Source organism: Microtus oregoni, unplaced genomic scaffold, assembly GCF_018167655.1.
Source record: "Microtus oregoni isolate MIOR12 unplaced genomic scaffold, Mior012 000035F_ref0000213, whole genome shotgun sequence".
In the NCBI taxonomy this organism is placed as follows: Eukaryota; Metazoa; Chordata; class Mammalia; order Rodentia; family Cricetidae; genus Microtus; species Microtus oregoni.
Genome location: NW_024543094.1, coordinates 636910 through 659517, shown reverse-complemented (window position 1 = coordinate 659517; position 22608 = coordinate 636910). Strand labels below are relative to the sequence as shown.

General features: G+C 43.7%; 1 protein-coding gene across 2 annotated transcripts in view; it reads right to left on the bottom strand.

The window, feature by feature from the left end:
* The window catches only part of Pou6f2 (POU class 6 homeobox 2), a 374686-nt gene that overhangs the window by 22454 nt on the left and 329624 nt on the right, over window positions 1-22608 (bottom strand). The window contains exons 5-6 of one of the 2 annotated variants that reach the window (XM_041630792.1): window positions 22073-22213; window positions 3470-3676 (exon numbers count right to left, since the gene is read on the bottom strand). In XM_041630792.1, coding sequence (XP_041486726.1) covers window positions 3470-3676; window positions 22073-22213 — 348 coding nt within the window. The remainder of the gene's footprint in view (window positions 1-3469; window positions 3677-22072; window positions 22214-22608) is intronic. The other variant, XM_041630791.1, reaches the window with a different exon arrangement.

Here is a 22608-nt window from a genome sequence, read left to right as displayed (position 1 = left end):
CTGCCCTTCTTCCTCTGGAGTTGAGACTGTGGTGGCACAGAGAAAGGAAGTCTGGCGCCACTTCCAAGAATAAGCAAGGTTAAGGTGACTGTCCTGAACTACTTCAAGGTGGATAAACATGGCAAAGTCCGTCTCTTTAGTCAATAATGTCTTTCTGATGTATGTGGTGCTGGAGATTTCATGGCCAGCCACACTGACAGGTGGCACTGCCGCTCGTCTTGTGTTCATCAACACAGAAGGCAAGTTAATAAGACAACCAAATAGGAAGAAATGAAACTGATAAGCAAGAGTATTTTTTGCATTAATTTGAAAAAAAAAAGATAGTCTTGGGTGATCACCTAGCGTCTTAAGAGAGCCGAGCTAAGTTGCTTCTCATTGGTTTTCTCATTGCACTGAATGTTCAGGGGAAAACTTCAGAACCTTGACTTTGAAGGTTACTTGTATGGGAATCTCTTGGTATTATAATAATATTAAAAATGTTGGTGTTTGACTTTTTAGGTTGAAACATTTGCTTTTCAAACTTCCCTTGTGGGACAAAAGTTCTTAACATTTGCTAGAATTTAGTGAAAGGAAGAAAACATACATCACAGACATGTTTAGGGAGGGGGGATGGTAGTGTATGAAGGAATCACGAAATTAGTCAGTCACCTGTGACTGCAGGCCATTCTCTGACCCAAATGAGTCCTTAAGAGCCAGGGCAGCCACAAAATCCAGGGCAGGGAAGCAAAGGCTGCTTTTGAGCCTCACTAACTACTTTCGTTTTCATACACAAAGAGCTTTATCTGGCTCTCTTTTCTATCTTGTTCTTTTATGTCCTTGCCCTGCTCATCAAACTTTTCTGATCTGGTAGATTCTATGGAGTTTCATCTAGGACTGTTGGATTCTGCTAAACTCTAAAGTACTGTTTTGTGTTTCAGACAATGCAGAAGGCTCTTCCCAATCTTTCATCACCAGGATAAGACATGAAGAGTGCTGGAGACTCCATTCTTCGATTTCATTCAGGTCCTCTTAGTTAGTGTTAGGAAACTGATAGAAAGCCTCAGGTATGGTTAGTACTATTTAAAAAAAAAATCAAAGTGACCCACTCCTCATCATCCAACCCGACTGACAGCTTTGTACTTAATGTGGATTTCCTTTAACTTATGACATGTTTTACTGTTAGAGCCATGCTCTTGTGAGACCCAGCATTTGTCATAAATCATTCAAAGGAATGAATTGGAAGCCTCTTGCTGGGTGAGGGAGATCCTTTAGTTTTATTGCTTGTCTTTGTTACATTGCTTCAACGCCAAGGGTACCATTTAAAGACAAGGTGAAGACCGCTCTTGCCATGCCTCTGGTTTTCACTGTTGAGGGGGAGTGTTTGGGATCATAGCTATGGGGTCGAGGACCTAAACTTGTGTATCTATTGGTGGTTTGCCCAATTCCATACTTTAACTTCATGCTCCGAAGTGTTTCAATTACAGCTAATGCCAAGACAAATTCCTCTGTCTGTGTCTGCCCTGGCATCTGTGAACAGGGTCAGCCTGTTTCCCTTAGCTTCTCCAGGTTAGGATAGACCCTGGCTGTGCTGGGAATAAGAGGCTTGGTGGCTGCTGTGGCGTGGGGGCAGGTGACTATGCCCATATCCTTTTCAGCTCTTCTCTTGAATTCTCAAGTATGCACACATGTACATAAGAGATGCATGCACGCCGGGCGGTGGTGGCACACGCCTTTAATCCCAGCACTCGGGAGGCAGAGGCAGGCGGATCTCTGTGAGTTCGAGGCCAGCCTGGTCTAGGAGAGCTAGTTCCAGGACAGGAACCAAAAAGCTACAGAGAAACCCTGTCTCGGAAAGAAAGAAAAAAAGAGATGCATGCACATCTGCCTGCAAAGGAGATCTCTCTATTTGGGATGCTAGCTGTAACTGACATGTGTTTTCTGGGTCAGCATAGCTGCGCGACAGCTGTTCCCTCAGCAGTAGTGAGGGTCCAGGGGAGACAAACGTGGTGGGAAAGCTCCAGAAGTGTTTCTGGGTGCTTGGGAGAGACTGGAAATATTGCTGGTAGCTATTGTGGGCAGAGTTTGTTTATGATGGAAATCTCATCATTTCAGTTCAGCTTTCAGGCCACTATCAGACTTTTTTTTTTTTTTTTTGGTTTTTCGAGACAGGGTTTCTCTGTGGCTTTGGAGCCTGTCCTGGAACTAGCTCTTGTAGACCAGGCTGGTCTCGAACTCACAGAGATCCACCTGCCTCTGCCTCCCAAGTGCTGGGATTAAAGGTGTGTGCCACCATCACAGACTTATTTCCTTAGGGGAAATAACTAAGTACATAATTCCTTCTTGTGCAACACCCACCTCTTAGAGTTCCCAGTTTGGCATCTTTATTGCCAACAGCAGTAGAGGAGACACCACCTCAGTACTGTGACTAGATTGTAGTTTGCTGTATACCAGACACAATTCTAGCCCTCTAACCCTTACACATATTCTTTGAAGTAGATACTTGTATCACCATCCCATTTTATTTTTGCAAATGAGAAAATTTGAGCAGGAAGTTGGTGTGTGACATCTTCAAGAGCACACACAGATAAAACTTATGCTTTCTGCTTGTTTATACACCCTACCCACAACTGTCTCCAGCCTGTTCTGTGTTCCCTGGCCCCTCAGCATACCTTCCTTCCCTTTGTACTTATTGTTCCTACTTCCTAGAGTGCTGTTAATTCCTTTTCCTTGTCAGTTCTTACTCTTCCTGTTCTGTTACAGGGCCTTCTCTGTTTTGTTGGGGAAGGGTGCTGTTTATGTAAGCCCATGTCCCATATAAAATCATAAACTCTTTGCTTAGAAAGCATAGTTCTGCTTCTTAGCTAGCATTTAGTTGAGTCTTGCTTTAGATTATCAAAAATGCTTATTGAAGGGACTAGTCAACCAAAATATCCATGAAGATCAAGGTCCACATCTTTCTTCTGTAGTACTGCTACATGCTCAACTTCCAGCATAAACACACAGGAAAAAAACTCTGTGTTTGAATGAAAAAGTAAATGACCATCAGAGTTCTGGGGAAATTACTGAGGAGAACTCCCTGTCTTTCATTTCTTAATTTGTAGACCGCTGTTGCAGCAGAGTTTCAGCTTGGGATTGCTGTGCATTTAATAATTTCTTTTTCATTTACAGTTAAGGCATAAGTAGTCTGTGTTCCTTTGTAGCTCTATTTAAAAATGAAAGTATATTGGGTCTAGGTTAAGAAGGACACATTGTAACTGACTTTTGGTCACAGTGTCTGTTACAATTTAATATGTTCCTGATAGTATATTAGGGAGCTACTCATGCTATTGCTTATATTCGCTAAGAGCGGGAAGTAAATCTGTGTGATTTTTACAAGTATTGGTACATTAGGTTTAAGTCGTTTATAATGCAAAATTTGCTTTACATTGAGATTAAAGGAGAGAAAGGAGGAGAGGGGAAGTGAACTGAAACCTTGGTGTGGGACCCTTACCTGCTGGCCTGGCTTGATGGGGGACAGGGTGATACCCTGAGTGTTGATCACAGGCAAGATCTGGTTTCCGATGACTGTGGCAATGATCTGGCCCTGGGCATTGGTTAGGAGCTGGGGTGTGATAGGTTGTACTTGAAGGCCCTGAGTGCCACTTGTTGCTTGACTCGATGGCCCTGGGTTAGGCATCAGTGGAATGGTCCCAATAATCTGCAAGAGATAGGCCTGAAGGTGAGGAGCCAGCTGAATGCCAGGTCTGCTTGAGCAGATGAAGACCATACTATGACCTTGTCATGAGGAATGTTATCAGGGGCTCATGCAGGATCTACAAGCAGGCCAGGATTTGGTGGCATGGAGTAAATATTAGCGCAGGAGCATTTAAAAAAGGAAAAGTTACACATGCACTGGCTTCACCAAGGGAAGGGACAATTATCTAAAAATAAAATCTAGTATTGATAAAGGTTTAAACATGCAGTGTCTGCCCAAAGAACAGGTGGAAGAGATTTCTTAGTACTTAAGGCCATTGTGGACCCAGGCATTACATCCTTCCTCTACACACTGCATCCTTTTCTCACTGAAGCTCTGCACACTGCATCCTCCCCTCCCTGGAGCTCTGCACACTGCATCCTCCCCTCCCTGGAACTCTATATACTACATCCTCCCCTCCCTGGAGCTCTGCACGCTGCATCCTCCCCTCCCTGGAGCTCTATATACTACATCCTCCCCTCCCTGGAGCTCTGCACACTGCATCCTCCCCTCACTGGAGCTCTGCACCCTGCATTCTCCCCTCACTGAAGCTCTGCACACTGCATCCTCCCCTCCCTGGAACTCTGCACACTGCATCCTCCCCTCCATGGAGCTCTACACACTGCATCCTCCCCTCCCTGGAGCTCTGCACACTGCATCCTCCCCTCCCTGGAGCTCTGCCCACTGCATCCTCCCCTCCCTGGAGCTCTGCACACTGCATCCTCCCCTCCCTGGAACTCTGCACACTGCATCCTCCCCTCCCTGGAGCTCTGCACACTGCATCCTCCCCTCCCTGGAGCTCTGCACACTGCATCCTCCCCTCCCTGGAGCTCTGCACACTGCATCCTCCCCTCCCTGGAGCTCTACACACTGCATCCTCCCCTCTCTGGAACTCTGCACACTGCATCCTCCCCTCCCTGGAGCTCTGCACACTGCATCCTCCCCTCCCTGGAGCTCTGCACACTGCATCCTCCCCTCCCTGGAACTCTGCACACTGCATCCTCCCCTCACTGGAGCTCTGCATACTGCATTCTCCCCTCACTGCAGTTCTACATGCCCTACTGAACACTGGGGTTAGCCTTCCACAGTCTGCCCCTTATGTTCTCTATCCTTTCCTCTGTCCCTGCCCTTTATTCTACTCACTGTTAAGGTCAAGATCAGCTTCTTTACTCTGTAGACTAACAACCTCAAGCAAGCATCCTGACATGCATGTGGTTGAGAGATCAGACTCTGGAGACAGGAAAACAGGATGTCATCCTAGTCAGGCCACCAACCAGTCACATTTGTCATGGTACTTCAGCCTCTCAAAGGCTTCAGAGAGTTAAGTCAGTCAATAAAGGGTTAAAACTCTTCAAACAGCGGTGATGTGGCTATGAGGACTGAAATCAGAATGATGAGATACCCAGCTTAAGTGGAAGGTGATGTTAGGGGTTTCAGCCTCTGTGCTAGGGGCAGGCCCCTGCCTTCACCCCCAGTGGCTTTTGTCATCAGCAAAGGGATCATGTGGTACGAAAGTAGGAGGCAAGTAGTTCGATATGGTTATGGTGATAGAAGACACCATGTCCAGGAGTGACAAATGTCCATAGTATCTACAGAATCTGAAAATGGGGACTTATTACGCACTGCGAGGAACAGGTTTAATTTACAAAACCTCAAGGGGTGCCATAGGGTATGGGTGTGGGGTTATTTCTCCTACACATACTAAGCATTGCACTACAAGTTGTCACCGATGTCTGTTCCCCAGTTGTAAGCCCTGGTGACCTGGTCCATGACTTCACGCTCATGTGGTGTTCTAGTTCATCCTCTCTGAACTGAACTGGGGATTAGCCAGGTCCCTACTTCATAATCAGACACAAGTGCGGAGAGGAACTCTGGGGAGTAGTCTGGGGGAGTCGGTAGGTGACAGAGCTGGAACGGTGTCCCTGAATGCTTGCTTTTCCATATGCCTCCTGAGTCCCACCACCTGGAAGACACTGAGCACTGAATGTTGAAGAACTCTAGCTCTTAGACAATGCTCCAGATCCTGTCTGTAGTTATCCACTGGCTGATAAACTCCCTGTGGACCCAGGTCAAAAGTGATGGTGTTTTCTACTGCGCATCACTCACACAGGGCTTTGAATGTGGTGTCTCAGCAAATGGGTTTTCAGGGAATGGCTTTAGGACTCTGGAGTTCGGGATTCCAGACGCAGGTGGGATAGGGGGAGAACCACTAGACTATTGTATTTGGGTGGACAGTTTTGGAAAGCCCCTTTCCCCAACTGTTATTGCTTCTAACACAGCAGGACTGGGGGATGGCAAAAATGGAGAAGCTGTGCACTTATGAGGTATCAGCAGCATTTGTTGGTGGATGGGGATGAAAGTCAAGCCATTATTGTGGAAGTGGCCTGGCCAGCCATCCCTTATGGGCTGTCAGGCTTGCAGGTATCCTGAACAAGCATGCAATGTCTGTCTTGCAGTGACAGCAATGAACATGTCCCAACAGTGCAAGCAAGGTCAGGAGGAGTCCACATCAATAGATCATAATGCATAAGTACTTTATTGATGAGCGGTCTTACATTAGGCTAAAAGCCAGTTCCTGTGACCCCCACAGGTATTGTAAGAGAGACACGGGATTAGCCTCCTGTCCTAATCTATATTGGATATAGATGGCCAACACATGCACCGTGAAAACTCAGCAACAGACCTGCCCACTCCAGCTGCCTGGAGTGTCTTAGACCTTGGCTTCCTGATCCCTCTGATTGGCTGCAGAAGCTAGATGCATTTAAATGCAGGACTATGGGTTCTATTTTAGGCAGGATGTCAGTGCGTTTAGGAGCTTGTGGGAGTAGGTAGCCTGAGAGAATGCCTCAGAGTAAGGCACGGCACATAACAGCTATAGAACATACTGTGATAAGAAGAGAGGCATCTGGCCTCGAGATGATTGACATGAGTATGTGCTGACTTTGCGGTAATGAGATGCGCTTTCTGGGTGAAAGAGGAAACAGACAGGGAAATGCAGCCGGCTCAGCAGCCTCTCCTCTAGGAACAGCCCCTCTCACCAACACTGAGCTACAACTGAAATGCTTGTCACTCGGTCTCCACCACCTCCCTCTCTTCTTACCTGGCTATGAGCATCACTTATGGATTAGACTGTAGTTGTGTCAGAGGCAGAGGAAGCTGAAGTTGCCCAGTGGAAGATGCTGTTGAATAGAGTCTGGATGTGAGATTAGAGATGGTGCAGGGATGGGTGTAAAGTCAGGGAGGTTCTGGTGAAGTTATACACCCCTTTGTTGTTGTTGTCTCCCTTACAGAGGCATGGGTATCACGTCAGCACGCCAAGCACTGTCGGTGCATGGTGGGAACTCTGTAATAGCCTCCAAGGTGTCAAAATACCCAGTTTTAATTTGCTTAAGTTTGTTCAATGGTAGAGATGATCATACTCTAGGTTATCTAAAAATTCCCTGTTGAATTATCACCCTCAGTCTGACTTTGATTCCTCTTAGCATTTCCACACCTGTAGTCAGACACCTCCAAAGTATGTGGGGTTCACAGAGGCTTCCACAAGGGGATAACAGGAGCCGAGGTACAAACATCTGAGACTTTCCGTGCTCCTATCACTGTCCAGTTACCGATGGACATTGTGTCTCAAATTAAAGGCCTTGTGAAATTCAGGGGAAATGTCTTTATCTATATTTATTTCAACTAAATCAGGAAATTAAAACTGAATCTGGCAACGCTAGAGAGTTTCTGGTTTGGGGATGAAGGAAGAAAGCGTACTTTTAAAATTAGCTTCTAAGAGAATTTGAATACCCAGCTCACAAAAGCTAAGAATTTACTGCTGAGAAGAGCTGATGGAAGGTTACATTGCTACAGAAACAAGGCAAACAGGATCTGGCTTCTGCTCACCCCTTCCAACATTTGAAACTAGTTCATACTCCCTCAAATTATAAAGGACTCAGGTAGAGCAGCCACATAACCATGGACTCTTTTCTGTTTTGAGTACGGAGTTTTGGGTCATAGTGGATGCTAAATTGATGTGGTTGAGACAGGGCAGGATTAAAGTAGTATCAAATGCAAAGATTCTATCAATCAAAGGAAGAATCCAGCACTAAAGGAACAAGTAAGGGCTTTGTGAGAAAAAGGTCTATATCTAAGTGGTATGTGTTCAAGATCAATGGGGATGAATAACTTATTTTGGAGGAAGGAGTACTCTACAGAAGATGCAGGGACTAAGTGAAGTTTAGGATGAGGTCAAACCTAGTAGAAGCAAGTATAAAGGTAAGAGGCATGAGGATGGTGGGCCGATCAGCTTGGAGGCAAGAGGAAATTGAAATATGTCAACCTGGAAAGGTTAAATTCCATCCAGTCAAAGACTTATGGTAACTTGGAGGGGGGATGGGATCATTCCGAGACAGGGTCTCAGTTTATACAGGCTGGCGTTGTACTTGATATTTAGCTCAGGCTTACCTTGAGCCTGACCCTCCTGCCTTAACGTCCCGAGTACTGGTATTATACATCATCGTTCCTGATGATGAGTGGGTTTTGTTAGGGGCTGAGGATGAGGGCTGATATGGACCTGTTTCACGTATGAATACAGTAGTGTGGGCAGAATACTCTCAGGTGGTGAAAGACTACAGACCAGATCAGCTGTTAGGATGCTATTGAAGTCATCCAAGTATGAAGCAAAATGCCTCAATGAATCCTTAACACAGAGGATGCTTGATTCATTGGCTTTCACTTCAAATCACAAAAGTGCAGCCTACTTCATGTCTAGCTTGCAACATTAGAAATTTTTGAGTGAAGTTATTGCCCCATCAATCCCACAGCAAATAGCTCAGGTATCGTTTGCAATGATCGTCGGTGCCGTTGCCCTGACTCTCCACCTGTAATGATTCATCTCTGATGAATACTTTAACCAGGCTGAGGCCCATACTGGCATTATAATGATAATTTGTGACTTGAAAGAGTTCCTGTTTCTCTAACATGGAACATAGGTGGCTGTTGCTGTTTGCGTCTGCCCATCCAAGGAAAGAGTCACAACTGAGGAATAAAGTTTATACACAAGAACAACTAAACAAAAACCATTCTCAAATGAATCGTGTTCATTGGCACACATATCTAAAAGACTTCCATTTCCATCATAATTTGAGTGGCTTACATGCAGTCGGGACTAACATTATCTCAGAAGCAAACAATATCATCATGAAGGTTGTTTTGGGACTGTGGCAGAACTAGGAGTTAAAAGCCATATAGCTTCTCCGGCTGTTATTTCAACACCGCCCTGCACTTCAGCCTAACAGGAATTCACAGGGATGAGTGAAGTCTGAATGAGGGAGGGGTATGAGTGAGTGCATTCACTGTCAACACGCAGATGACATCAACTGCAGTCTTAGGCTGATGTCACAGAGGCCCAGGCACCCAGACAAGTCGTTTGATGGGCCACATGTTGTCACAGTCTCTGATATGCAGTTAAGCTCTGCCAAAGGAGTGTGATGGCAGATGTCACCCTGACAAGTCATTTTGTTGCCATACTTTAAAAACGAGAGCCTGTCAAATGCTGTATTCGCTGACTTCCTCGGGTCTGTCTGTGCATTAGCAGAGACACCCTTTTCCATGTATTTGTGACACCCTAGCGGTGTTTGGTCAAGTGGCTTTTGTAAACAGTAGCATTGTTTCATCCACCCTAGAACAAGGAACTGAGATGTTGTGAGGCGCTGACCCTAATGGAGGCAGCCAATCACGTGGCCCATTCTTTCCCGTCTGACCACAGTGATCCTTTCCTAGCTCAAGCATTGTGTTCTCTTTTTCTGAATGATGGATTCATTCTAAGCTCGTTGTCATTTCAGGTTTAAAGCTAACTTTCTTGGAGTTGTTTTGGCATCTTTGATTAGGACATTTATTCTAAGGGAAAGGAAAGTCGCACTGTTTTATACTAATATTTATTTTCCAAACTGTAATCTAATGTTTCCTTGCATTTGGCTATGTCTAAGTGAACAAGAGCGCTGAAAGGGAAAATCACAGCTAATCTGAGTCAGAGAATGGGAAGGCATGGAGGTCGCAGATGGAGGGAAAGGAGTGAAAGGAATGGTCAGAGAAAGACCCTTGAACAGAGAATAGGGCCCTTTGTCAGGCTGTGCCTCTGGCCTCCTGGAACGCCAGAAGTTTCTGTGTTCATAGGGTCCTGTGGACTGCCGTAATGTCTGTTTTGACAGTGTGGCTGGAGGTGGTACTGCCAGGGCTCAGGATCTCAATATTCTAGACCAACTTCAAAGATACATGTTTTACTAAGAAGGAATCACGAGAAAGGATATTTGAATGTGTTTGTTCTACTGTTTCTCTTGTGGATGTTCCAGATACATTCCACTTGTAAACATCCTTCCTCACACTCGATGTCTTTCCTTGCCAGAGTTAAAACCCCACTGGATGTTAAAAGGTTTGGCTTCAACGTTAGGAACATAGAGACACACAGACAAAAGCACAGTGCCGGGGGCCTAGGGATCTGTAAGCTGGCACTCTCTGCAGTAGTGTGCTAAGAACACTGTGCTTGGAAGTGGATGCTGGAGGTTCAACAGAACAGTAAGGACAATCTCCTCTCCACAGAACAGCTTAGGTCCATTAAAGGGTAGTTCTCTTAGTGGGTGAAAGACGGATATGGTGGAAGCAACTCCCTCCTGACTGGGAGACTCGTGAATGGCTTTGCCTTTGTGTCTCAGTCTGCTCCTCTGTAAAATGGCAAAAATTGCCTCCTAATATTGTTACAAGTTCAAAATGAAGCGAGGCATGCAAAGCATTCAACATGGCTTTACCCAGCAGCCGGGGGCTCAGCAAATGCTCGTTCAGAACTTTTGTTTCTGTTCTCGTGTGGCGGCTCCTGTACATTTTACTAGGTTGCAAAAATCACTTTCAACATCTTTATTTTGAGACTGGCCGTGAACTTGCAATCCTTTTCTGCCCCAGTTTCCCAAATGTGGTGATTACAGTTTCCCACCACATGCCTTTGAGTTATTTTAATATCATAATCTCACCATGAAAAGAGTTCACCATTAAAAACAGTAGCCTACCACAAAGCATAATGAAAGGTTTCCCGTCTTCGGGAGGGAGGCATTATAACGATGTGTTTCAAAAGGCTTGACTGCATGCTGAACCCATGGAAGAGGCCACTGCAAAGCTGTCAGGCAGTTCCAGAACACAGAACTCCACGGTGCAATTAGACACAGAGAACTCTGGATTTCTGTGTGTTTTCCTCACTCCCAGGGTGACCTGGGAGTTTACCTCAAGGTTAAAGTACTTGAGTGAGCTTTCTCTCTTCAAATTTATGTACTATTGCTTCTACAGATTTTGAAATAGAAGGAGACAGAGACAAAGATAGAGAATGTCTGGAAGGGGGAGAGAGTGTGCGTACTCCGTGTCATTGTCTGGAGGGGCCCATCCACAGCTGGAGGGGACAGGATGACCACTTCTCTAGATTCTATTGCATGGGTCTGAGTCACTTCCCACCTTGTGCTAGAGCACCCCTTGTGGCATGAGCAGTGTGTTTTTTTTAATTAAAAATTTTAAATGCATCATAAAATTTGCATTTGCGTATATATCTGCAATTATGAGATTTACTGTTTTCCTTTATTTGAGGTCTACAATCAAAAGCTAGGAAATATTGATAGAAAAAATTGATCCATCCTCTAACCAAATGATTAAATGAAACTTACACCAATGATGTCATATTCAAGTCAGAAACAACGAGCTTCTATGCTCTATTCTTAGGACGGATGGCGGCCAGCAGTCTTAGATGGCTGCCATCAGTACAAGCTTTAGAAATGTATCAGATGTCTACCTGCCCTGCACTGAAACAGACTGTCGAAGTTAGGGTTTTAGACGGTTCATGGTTGTCCCCATGGTCCTGGGTTTACTAGCACAGTTTTTACTCATCTAGAAAGTGGGACAATAAAGGCAAGAGACAAGGGAGATGATTTTGCAAGGTATCACCTCTTCTGTTGTCAGAGTTCAGTGGGGGCATTTCTGTAGTCTCTGCACAGCTCCCCAGCAGGTAACAATGTAACTTATTCAACGTGGTGGTATTTGGAGGTTATGTCTTCAGGAAGGATATTGGTCAAGATGGCAGGCTCCATATGAATAGATCCACTGCCCTTATAAAAGGGACTCCCATTTCTTATCTTATTTCTTATTGAGATTTTTAAAAGTACATTTTAGTCCATAGTTACTTACTACAAGGGCAAAAGTAAAACCTTCTGAAAGCAAATGAATTCCCTTAAGCTGAATAGCCTGGGATTTAACTTCTAACTCCATACATTATTTTTCTTTGATTATTTATTTGAATAAATAAGTTTAGTTATATTGGGAAATAAGGAAATATGTATAAAACAGAGCTAACACTTCTGTGTCTGAGTCTCTTCAGTGATGCTAACATTTCCTTTACATGTATCCACTAGACAGTAGAACTGTCTGCGAAACAGATGATGGCAAATTCTAAATGATAACCAGAGTGTTTTTTCTTCATTGATTCTGCTTTTAGGTGGTTCACAAACTAAACTAAGAGTTGTTTTCTTTTTCTCCTATCCTGGTTGTATTGTAGAGTATGTAGGTTGTATGTATTGCAACATAGTTCCTGTTTGCCTTTCAAAAAACATCACAACTGGGGTGAAGCCCTCACTTTGCAGAAGGACCAACTTCGTCCGCCTTTACCTGACTTTCCCCAAGACTTAAGTCCTAATACCAGCCAAAAAATCACCACCAACAACAAAAAATAAGAATTAGGGAAAGCATTTCTGTTTCTATTAGTTGCTGCCAGATTAAGTGACTAAATCTGATTGAAGCTATTTATTGCTTGGAGGAACACCTTGACTCCTAGCCAGGAAACATCCTCTAACAAAGCCTTCCAACTAAGAACTTCCTAGTTTATATTTCATCCAAAAAAAGGAGAAAGAAATAACTAATAGCAACAACTAAACAAAAACAAAAAATAACCCCACAATCAATCAACCAACCAAATAGAAATAAATTGGGGACCAATCATAATGAGCTCCAAATATTCCTAATTTACTCTTTATTGAAATAGGCCCTGTTTGGTGGGAACAGGTGAAGAGACTGCTTGGCAATTGCTCAAGAAAGTGCTATGCATATTTAGTGCCTCCTGGTTCTGTGTTTATATCCAGGAAGAGCACCAGGCTGTAAAGTTGAATTTAAATGAGGATAAACAACAAAACAAACCTCCAAGGAAAAGGAAGGGTGGGGAGCGAAGCCCCTGGAAGGGCTGTTAGTGATGCACCTGTCTGTCATCGCCCAGGCCCACAAGCCCAGGATGATGCATGGGATTTTTTTTTGTGTGTGTGTGTGAAGAAAATGCCCATTGTTGTGGCAAAATTAAATGCATTTTGATACTTGCACGCTATGCTTATCTATCTGTTCAATCGGAAAAAAAAGTTGTTCTCATCATTCTAACACTTATTACTTTTTCAATTTCCTGTTGGTAATGTTTTCTTAATGTTCTTTAGGGTGAGACCACAGAATCTCTCATTTCTCACAACAAAGACTGAGACTCATTAGAATTATGCTGATGAGTTTGTCTCATACAATTGCGAACTCATTGTCATAGGTGGCCAATCTCCAGCCAGATTCCTCATGATCAGGCAGTTTGTGAGAAATGGCAACTCCAGTGGTGGCTTCGCAGATCTTTCTTATTTCTATTTTAAATCTCTCTCTCTCTCTCTCTCTCTCTCTCTCTCTCTCTCTCTCTCTCTCTCACACACACACACACACACACACACACACACACACTTACTCTAGTCCTTCGTTACTCTTCTAAATTCTTTATCATGGGAACAGGTGTTAAATTTACAAACCATTTCTTCCTATGCAGTGGGCACGTGACATTGTGGTCTCAAAATCAAAATGAGCTTTCTGAGTCCTGGGTGACACAGTGTATCTCAGTTTTGTGTTCATTTAGTAATTTTTGCATCATGTCTTAAATATGTGCATCCCTTCTCTCAAAGATGCCACCCATTATATTAAAAAGCCGAAATGGTTATTTTCTAGCCAAATGATACTGAAAAGATTCTTATGGTTCAACGTCTTCCATTTCTAAGTTGCAGTTTCTCAAGATCCTTGTAAATTGAAAGCAGACTTTATTTAGTACATATATCACTTCTCTTGGCTTCTGGTTGTTTAGTAAGGCTGGCTAAAAAATGACTTTAAGATACAACAAAGAAAAGGGGAGAGAGTTGTTTTTTCTTTTTTCTTTTTCCTTATTCTAGGGCATGAGAGGAAAACAAGAGTACTTAAAGGAACTGATGGTTGATAACCCACTATGGCCTTGCCTTTTGGGTAAACTGAGTACTCTTGCTAGGAAGAAAGGCCAATGCTGCTGTGTACAGAAACTGTTTGGTGTTGGTTGGAAGAGGGGAGGGGAGCAGACTAGACATAACCTAGCCGGGGCTGCTGCTAATCTTGAGAAAATAAGATTTCCCATTTGCTAATCATGTGGGTAGCAGACTCCATATTGCCACGCTGGTCTTTCCTGCGTGTTGGAGGGGGCATGACAGATGTGGTCAGAGGAAAAGTGTGTGGCAGGGCATGCTTGAGACTCACATGACTCATGTGACTCAGCATGGGAGGCCCAAGTGTTTAACAACCTTTATTGTGTTCACACTTTACGCTAGTTGTAAATTTTTAAAAAAAGATGCTAAAGAAAGGTAAGTAACTGGAAGCAGTCATTTTCACTTGACAGAGGGAGATGGGTGGCCTTTAAAAACATTTTCACATAACACTATGATATATTCAATGGGTATTACCTTGGATCAGCTGACCAAAGGGAATTAAGTAGATTAAGTATACAGACACTGTGTTGTGGGATGTCTCCTATACAGCAGGCACAGTGTTAGACATGTCAGAAAGCTTATGTTGAGAGCAGCTCTGCTCAAAGACAATCTGGGTTTTGAAGCAGCCAGATTTGGGTTTCTATCTAGGCGCTTTCATTCACTGGGTGGCTCTGGAAAGCTGGATAACTTCCCTCAGCCTCCAGTCCACCCATCGGCTGGGAACTGGGATAACAATGAAGAGCACAGTGAGCATGGAATGAAACACTGAATCTGTGTCAAATGCTTACTGAAGACATCTTAGCATACCTGGAATACCATCGGGGCCATGGACGTCATTACTATATCATATTCGCTGTGTGCCAGGTGCTGTTCTTGGCTCTTGGGGTGCATTAAGAAGAAAGCAAGAAGCTTGAATTGTTCTCAGAACATGGGCTAGAGAGCGTTTTCTTAGATCAGACAAAACTGGGCTTGGTTCCTACCATTTCTCCCAGGGTGACCTGGGAAGCTCTCCATCTCTTCAGATTACATCATGCAGTGTTGGGAAAGTGATGGAGGAAGGTCATTAGCTATTAAAGAAACTGCCTTGGCCCATTTGATAGGCCAGCCTTTAGGTGGGTGGAGTAAACAGAACAGAATACTGGGAGGAAGAGGAAGTGAGCTCAGATGCCATGCCTCTGCTCTAGGGGGCAGATGCGATGAAGCTCCAACCCAGGATGGACATAGGCTAGAATCTTCCTGGTAAGCACACCTCGGTGCTACACACATTAATAGAAATGGGCCAGGCAGTGTTTAAATGAATACAGTTTGTGTGTTGTTATTTCGGGGTATAAGCTAGCCAGGCGGCTGGGAGCAGGGTGGCAGGAATGCAACCCACAGCTCCTTCAACAGGAAAGATGAAGTGGTTGTGACATGTTGAGGGCTAAGGACCAATTGGCACTGACTGCTCTATCAGTGGCAGCCACTCACTAATTTTATTATTGCTGCAAATTGTGGTCTTCCTAACATCATGGCAGAGAAGAGGAACCTGGCCGAGGGAATGAGATGCCTCACCTGGCCTTCAGGGGTATGTTGGGATGGAGTGAGAGCCTTAGATGGGCAGAGCTGGGACCAAACTTGTCCCAACTCTGAGTCTCAGAGTCTGCAACCTGTAGCCACACTTCCCTCAAAACTCCGCACCCATAGGGTCACTGCCCACCAGGGTTAACAACCAAGACCTTCATCAGAGTTCTGGAGAGCGAGAATTCAAACACCACCAGGACTCCATTGGCTGGTCCTATGGTACACCGCCGACCTGTCATTGCAGGTTATAAAGTACAAAGAAAGTTAGTCTGGGGACAGGCAAGCATTAATTTGCCAATCATTTGCATGTTGTGGGTTCCTGGTAATTCTTGAAACGGTTTGAGACCCCTTGTTTTTACAAACGGGCTAACAGGCCTCACGGGGTAGAATGGAAGTCAGAGCAAAGCTCTGGTGGCAGAGCAGCGTCTCCTCGCCTGAGGGATTTCTACTTTCAAAAAGCATTTTCAAAACATGGCTAGGAATAAGCGAGAATTGCTGGCAGCAGCGTTTTTCTAAAGCATGTCCATTTTATTAAGTGTTGGTTGGGGAATTAAGAGTTAAGAAAGTTCAAGTCTGCAGCCTGCCGGCCTGACTCCACTGGTATCTCTGAACCTTACAGGTCTCTGCAGCTCAGAACCTGGAGAAGAGGTGGTTAGCACCAGGCTCGGGCACTGCTATTCTGATGCCAGAGTTCTCATTTGCGGAGCATTTTGAGGGGCTATAAGGCGAGCACTTAGGGAAACAGTGCCGAAATGAACCAATAAAACTCTTAACTGGGCTCCAAGGGCAGATTTGCTACGTTAGTAGAAGGATTGGGGTGGCTGATTGTTATTTTATCTTTATCACCGAAAAGAAGCCAGGGTGGAACTCTTAGAAAATACATTTCTTGGGAAAATACATTTCCTGGCCTCCAGAGGAATGAAAAAAGTTTCACTAAAAATGATAGTTTCACTAAAAATGATAGTTCATTCAATGGGATTTAATTATTACACCTTAAAACTTCCCCCCATGACACGTGCAAATGGGAAAATACAGTTTTTGTCAGAACTATACTATTTTTGAGGAAACACAGAGACACCAACTCTGAATTTTCAACAAAACATGTTTGATCCTTATTTATATGAAATGTCTAAATATATTCTATTGTTTGGGTATTTTAAAAATAGTATTTTAAGCATTTTGTTTTCTAAAATTAATATTCTGTAGTAAAAACATAAAATTTCAGAGAAAAGTCAGTTTTCTGCCAGCGACCACCCTTGGGATGGAGGGGAGGGTGTGCTTTTTGTCTGGACTGTTTTTTTTTTTTTAAATAAAAAGGAGAATTGATGCTGGTATGAAAATACAAATGTGTGGGTGTTGTCTTGGAAAAGTTATTCTTCTATACATTTTATGTGTTCCACTATAAGATATAGAATAAAGGAGGCTCCGTGGAGCTCCCCAGATTCCCTATCGCCGGCTTGCCTGGGTCTCGTGGACCCCGAGCTTTATTTAAAATCAGAACCACACACTCTTTTCTCCTTTTCCACAGGGTTGGAAAAGTGTTTTACAGCTAGTGAGAGTATGGCTTTGTAAGTGCATTAAACAGACCTAATGAGACCCCTGGAGAGACTCAATAGACAACCATCAAATCAATTATCTCTCAATCTTGTGATTGATATTAGCATTTATTATAACTTCATCTCAGCTCATCCTACAGTGAGCTTATCTTAAGGAGTCTCGTCTTTCCATTTAAATTGTCTACTGATATTCATTTCAGCGACCTATATAGGGTCAGTTGCTGGGTTTTGATCTTAAAAGGAACAGCTGTAATTTATTAAATACCTCTTTTCTCATTTACTGTTGGAAAAGAGCCCCCCCTAAAGTTATATAACCTATATGAAGCCACTCTGTTAGTAAATAGGAATGTTTGTGTTTCAACAAGAACTTGGGTTTTTTATTCACTACTGCCCTGGAGAAGTTCCTCGGTCCGCAATCATACTTCAGAGGACCTTTCACTGAGAGTGGTTCTTCAGTTTCCTCTTTGGAGAGCTAAACTGTGGGGAGACTTCCTGCTGGTGTCTAAAGTGCACTTTCAGAGGTATTCTCGCCTCCCCCACCTGCCATGGGACTTTCAATGAAGCTGAGGGTTACCTTCATGCCTCCAATGACAGCCTCCACTCACGGTCTTTTAGGAGCCTTTAGCCCACATCAGCACAGTGATTCCTGTTTGATCACACCGGCTTTGTCTCTGTTCTTTAGTCATATAAAAGCTTGTGTGTTTCTGAATAACCTGTGTGGGTCTGTGTCTTTACCTTTCCTGTCCTTTTTTTTTAAAAAAAAAAAGATGGGGAAAAGGTCATAAAGTGTGGTGACATACACCTGTCATCTGAGCACTTGGGAGACTAGGGCAGAGGTAACCCTGTTTTAAAAAAAGTAACTTTGTTTTAGGCACTTTTGTGTTTTATATGCTTGGCTCTTTAAAGTATAAAGGTGGGTGAAAGCTGCCTACCGCGGTGGCAGAGGATTTGATTTCATCAGCAAACAGTCATGAGCTTCAACTGAAATGTAAAATGCTTTCCTTAACCCCAGGATAAAATAAAATCTCATTTGCTTTTACTTTTCTGTAATAACGCCAATAAGGAGATATTGCCAGGGACGCAAGGGGAGCAGTTGTGTAGCTGAACAAATGGATGGTAAATCTACTTGCCAATTCCTCAAATACTATTAGGGGCACGCACGGGTCCATGCACTCTCCACCCTCTGGTGCACTGTTTGGAGAAAGGTTGAGATACCCTAAGATGACTTAGCATCCAACTGCTGAGACTCACACGTTCTCAAAACCTTCATCTACGCACCAAAGGAAAATGTTCATTTTGATTCACGTTCATCTTGATTAGCATTTATGGACTGGTAGCTCTGAGATATAACATGTGACTGACCCCATTCTAAGTACTTTAATCCAGTGAAATGACATCAGTATTCCCCTGCTTTTCGGAAGAGAAATCATGGCACAAAGAGAATAAAGAGGCCAACCAAGGTTTCTTGGCTGGTGAATGGCAGCCTGGCTGCAGATCCTTTTCTGTTTGTCTCTACACCATACTGCTGCCTCTTGCTGCATATCCAAACAACACCATGAACCATGTTGTTGTTGTTGATGATGATGATGATGTGGCATTGTTTATTGAATCTTAGTTGTGTTCGTAAACTCTTAGGTGGTATTTTTAAGACACAATCTCATTTAATCTTCATAACCTATGGATTTAGATTGTGTGTATGTGGTGTGCGTGTGTGTGTGTGTGTGTGTGTGTGTGTTTGAGTACAAACCAAAGGTCAACCTTGGGTGTCATTCTTCAAGAGCTGTCTACTTGCTTTTCGAGACAAGCTATCTCACTGGGACCAAGGGGTCACTGATTAGGCTAGGCTGACCAGCAAGCAAGCCAGGGATCCTCAGGTCTCCATCTCTCCAGTGCTGGGATTACAAAGCTGTGCTGTTGTGCCTGGACTGAAAGTGAATACTGGAGAGCAGACTCAGGTCCTCACGCCTTCGTGGACAGAACTCTACTGATAAGCTGTCTTTCTAGTCCAGGGTTCACTCAGATTTTATTATGGAGTTAGGAAAACTGAGGCTCAGTGGGCTCAAGGAATTTGTTCAGAATGTATTTGGAATTAAATCCCTCATCCTACTATTTATTCTTTTTCTTCTTGCACAAGTCCCTGATACAGGAAGAAAAGAGAGCGCTAATGTTCTCAGCAGTGCCTCGGCCAGTGTCAACAACTGTTACCAGGGGACACTGACTACCTTCTTGCCTTGCCGTGTCTGTTAAATTGTTAAATCTAGTTACTACTGTCTGCTCTTTCAATTAACAGTTATGAGAGGGCAAAGTAAGAAAAGTAAAAAAATAAAGGACAATTTTCTCTATTTGCTATGAATAGATTCTGGGGAGAGCAAATGGCAGAAAAGCTCATTCTTTAACACATCCGGATATGCCATCTATACTTTTACTGAGATCTAGTTTCTGGAAAACACAGATTCCATAGCAGGGAAGTAAAATAGCAGGACCTGAGTGGTGAGATTTCTTGTTGTTGTGACCCAAAGGCCAAGAGTCTGAAGGAGATTCAGGTATAGAATAGAGACTGGTTCAGCAGCCACGACTGTGGCCTGCAGCAGATGACTCCTTCAAGGTTAAGGGAAGGCTTGAGTAAGCTAAGCCTTTGTCTGAAGCTCAGAAAACCAGATAGAACTGGTACTTAAACCCTCCTGAGTTGGCCTGAAGGCTCATTTAGGTCTCTCAAATCCTGTCTTCTGTTGAAAGGATACAGAAAGAATCTTAGGGCATGAGGACAGGGATAGACATTTGGATGACGGTGCCCCTGCTTCATGGTTTCTGTGTGGAACAAACCTTCCTTTAAACTATCAATTAGCCCTGCTTCTCAAACCTAGGATTACATATTAATGCCATTATTCTCAGATAAACTTCCAAATATAAAAAAGAGTCAATGTCAAGAACTCCAAATAAAAATGTTCCTAAATATTCAAGGAGGTTTTCCTTCACATCTGTCTGAGAAATCTTGATGGAGACTTTAAGAAATTAAAAATAAACTGAGTGTGTCAACCATAGGTGGCAGGGTGTGTCAAGCAAGGCAAATTGTGCCAACATGGTTCCATATATCCGTCTCTTTTGTGTCACGTTAACAGAGGACAAAGAAACACAAGTCTCAAATGACGTTTGTCCCCTTTTATGGGAGTAGCTGTTCCCCTTATGAAAGATGTTTACCGTAAATACAAATAAACCATCCTTAAACAACTTGTAAAATATTAATAAAAAGACTAAAATCAACTCTGATTCAGTATCTACACCAATCTGTGCGTATTCAAGTTGAGATTCTCGGGGGCTGAGAGAGAGATTGTATAGAATACAGTGACAGAGGTGGCTAACAAGCCACCAAAGCATTTGAAAAGTTAGATACAGTGGTTCCTTTCAACAAAGGATTTCTCCATATGGGGCGCAGTCTACTTCACCTGCATGTGGAACAGAAAAGTTATAGGACATGCCTATCTGCACATAGATTTGGTTTTGATCTTCAGCTCCTAAAATTTACATCTTGATGTTGCTTTATTTCTGGGCATAGCTCTAGGAAGCTGCTTCCAGCATGGACCTGGAGTACTTATGAGTTATAGCTATTCAAACCAACTTTTCCTCCACCCCAATAACCACACCCCTCCAGAAATCTTAATGTGCTTTTGAGAGCTTCAATTTAGAGCTGGCTGCATAAAATGATCCTTTGATGAAAAGGAATTGGAGCAAGGTTAAAGCAGACATTGAAAGGTTACTGTAGAGGGCACAGCATTCATACAACCCTCCTTTAATATGTGTGGTGTGCACCTGTGATAAGATGATTCATTACATGGGGCCTCTCTTTGACAAGCTCCATCGTTCAGCCCTTGGGTCTCTGATGGGACAATCCTACACCCGCCCAGGAAATATAACAAGGTCAGCTTTTTCTTCCCTTGGGCTGTAGATAGAGATGGTTTAGCTTATAATGCATCTTTGCTTATGCTTTAAGTAAAATTTTTTAAAAAAAACAAGAGTTTAAAGGTATTGCGTTTCCTGGTTTTGCAGTGCAACTGTGGCAGGGAGCTATGTAAACACACCGCTGAGTAAAGAAACATTGTTCTCTCTATAATCATCTTGGCCGCCCTGGAAAACTGATGTCACTAAAGACCGAGGCTGGACTCTGGCTTTCCATTGGAGGGCACCGTGACATCATCAGCTTCGATTCTGCTCTGCTGTTTTTCTGTAACCTCCAGGGTTCCCGATCACCGAAGCTCTATCATCTGTCACCTCGGTGAACATGACATGGGCACATGAACCTTACTGGAGAGTGGGTGCTCTCCTGTGATATGGGGGAGGGCTTAGAGGACCTGACAGGTTAGCGATAATCAACAGGCATGCAAGAGACCTCCCGAGTCCCTGAAAAATCAGTGAGAGGGCTAGGGGCTGACTGGAAGCTGGCATCTAGTGCCCCTTTCCTTTGGTGACTTGAATAGGACTTTGCACTGATTCTCCACACATGCATATCTTGGATTTACCGAGCTTAGTTTAGACACATCAGAGTAACCAGCAACCCATTACACTGGAGTTGTTAAAAGTGGAAAATTAAAAAAAAAAAGCAAAGCAAGGTTTCCTTTCCAAAATTCAATTTTTGATTGTTTATTTCCAAGAAAGTTCCAGAAACGAGGAAGGAATTCTTTAACTCAGGGCATAACACTAGTCATCTCACAAAACAAAACCAAAATAAAACCTTGACATTTTAGGGGGAAGAAAGAAAAATCTTGCTTCTGAAATAGAGAAACACTTCCCAACCCCTCTCCTAGTCTTGACATTGCTAGTAAACATTATTTATTTGCCTCAAATAGATGCAGCTACATATCACTGTCATGCAAAAGAAATCCATTCCCTTTCTGAGTTCAATCTGCCATAAAAATTCACTCTTCCTCCCATCTCCCACTCACCTGTCCTTGTGCATTAGTAACTAGTTGACCTGTGACCCCCTGAAGGCTGGAGAGGGCATTGCCAAAGGCCTGTGAGCTTGCTATGGAGCCCATGGCTGCTGCAGCAGCGGCGGCCTGACTTGCTAGAGGATTATTAACCAGCTGCAAAGAAAGAAAAGATCAGGGTGAAAACCACCATGAGGCAGGGTAACCACACAGTGACACAACTCTCCCTCCAGCTTGCTCATGCAAAGAGCCCCGAGCCCACTGCAGGGTCCCAGTAAGCGATTCCTTGATAGGGGCCAGGGACAAGGTGGGGGCTGGACTTTGTCCACCAATGCTGGCTACTCGGTGGAGCCTCTGCTGAGGTACTCCTAGGAGGGATTTAACCTGAATCTGGGAGAGATCACTAATGAAAATTCCAAGGAAACGTCAGCCTTCCTTGAAATCATCACGATAGTGAAGCACGATGGGCGGAGGAAATGGATGCCCACAGGATTTGGGGATGGATTTATCATCTCTGTGAGGGAATCACAGTTTCTTCAGGGTCTTTTGGG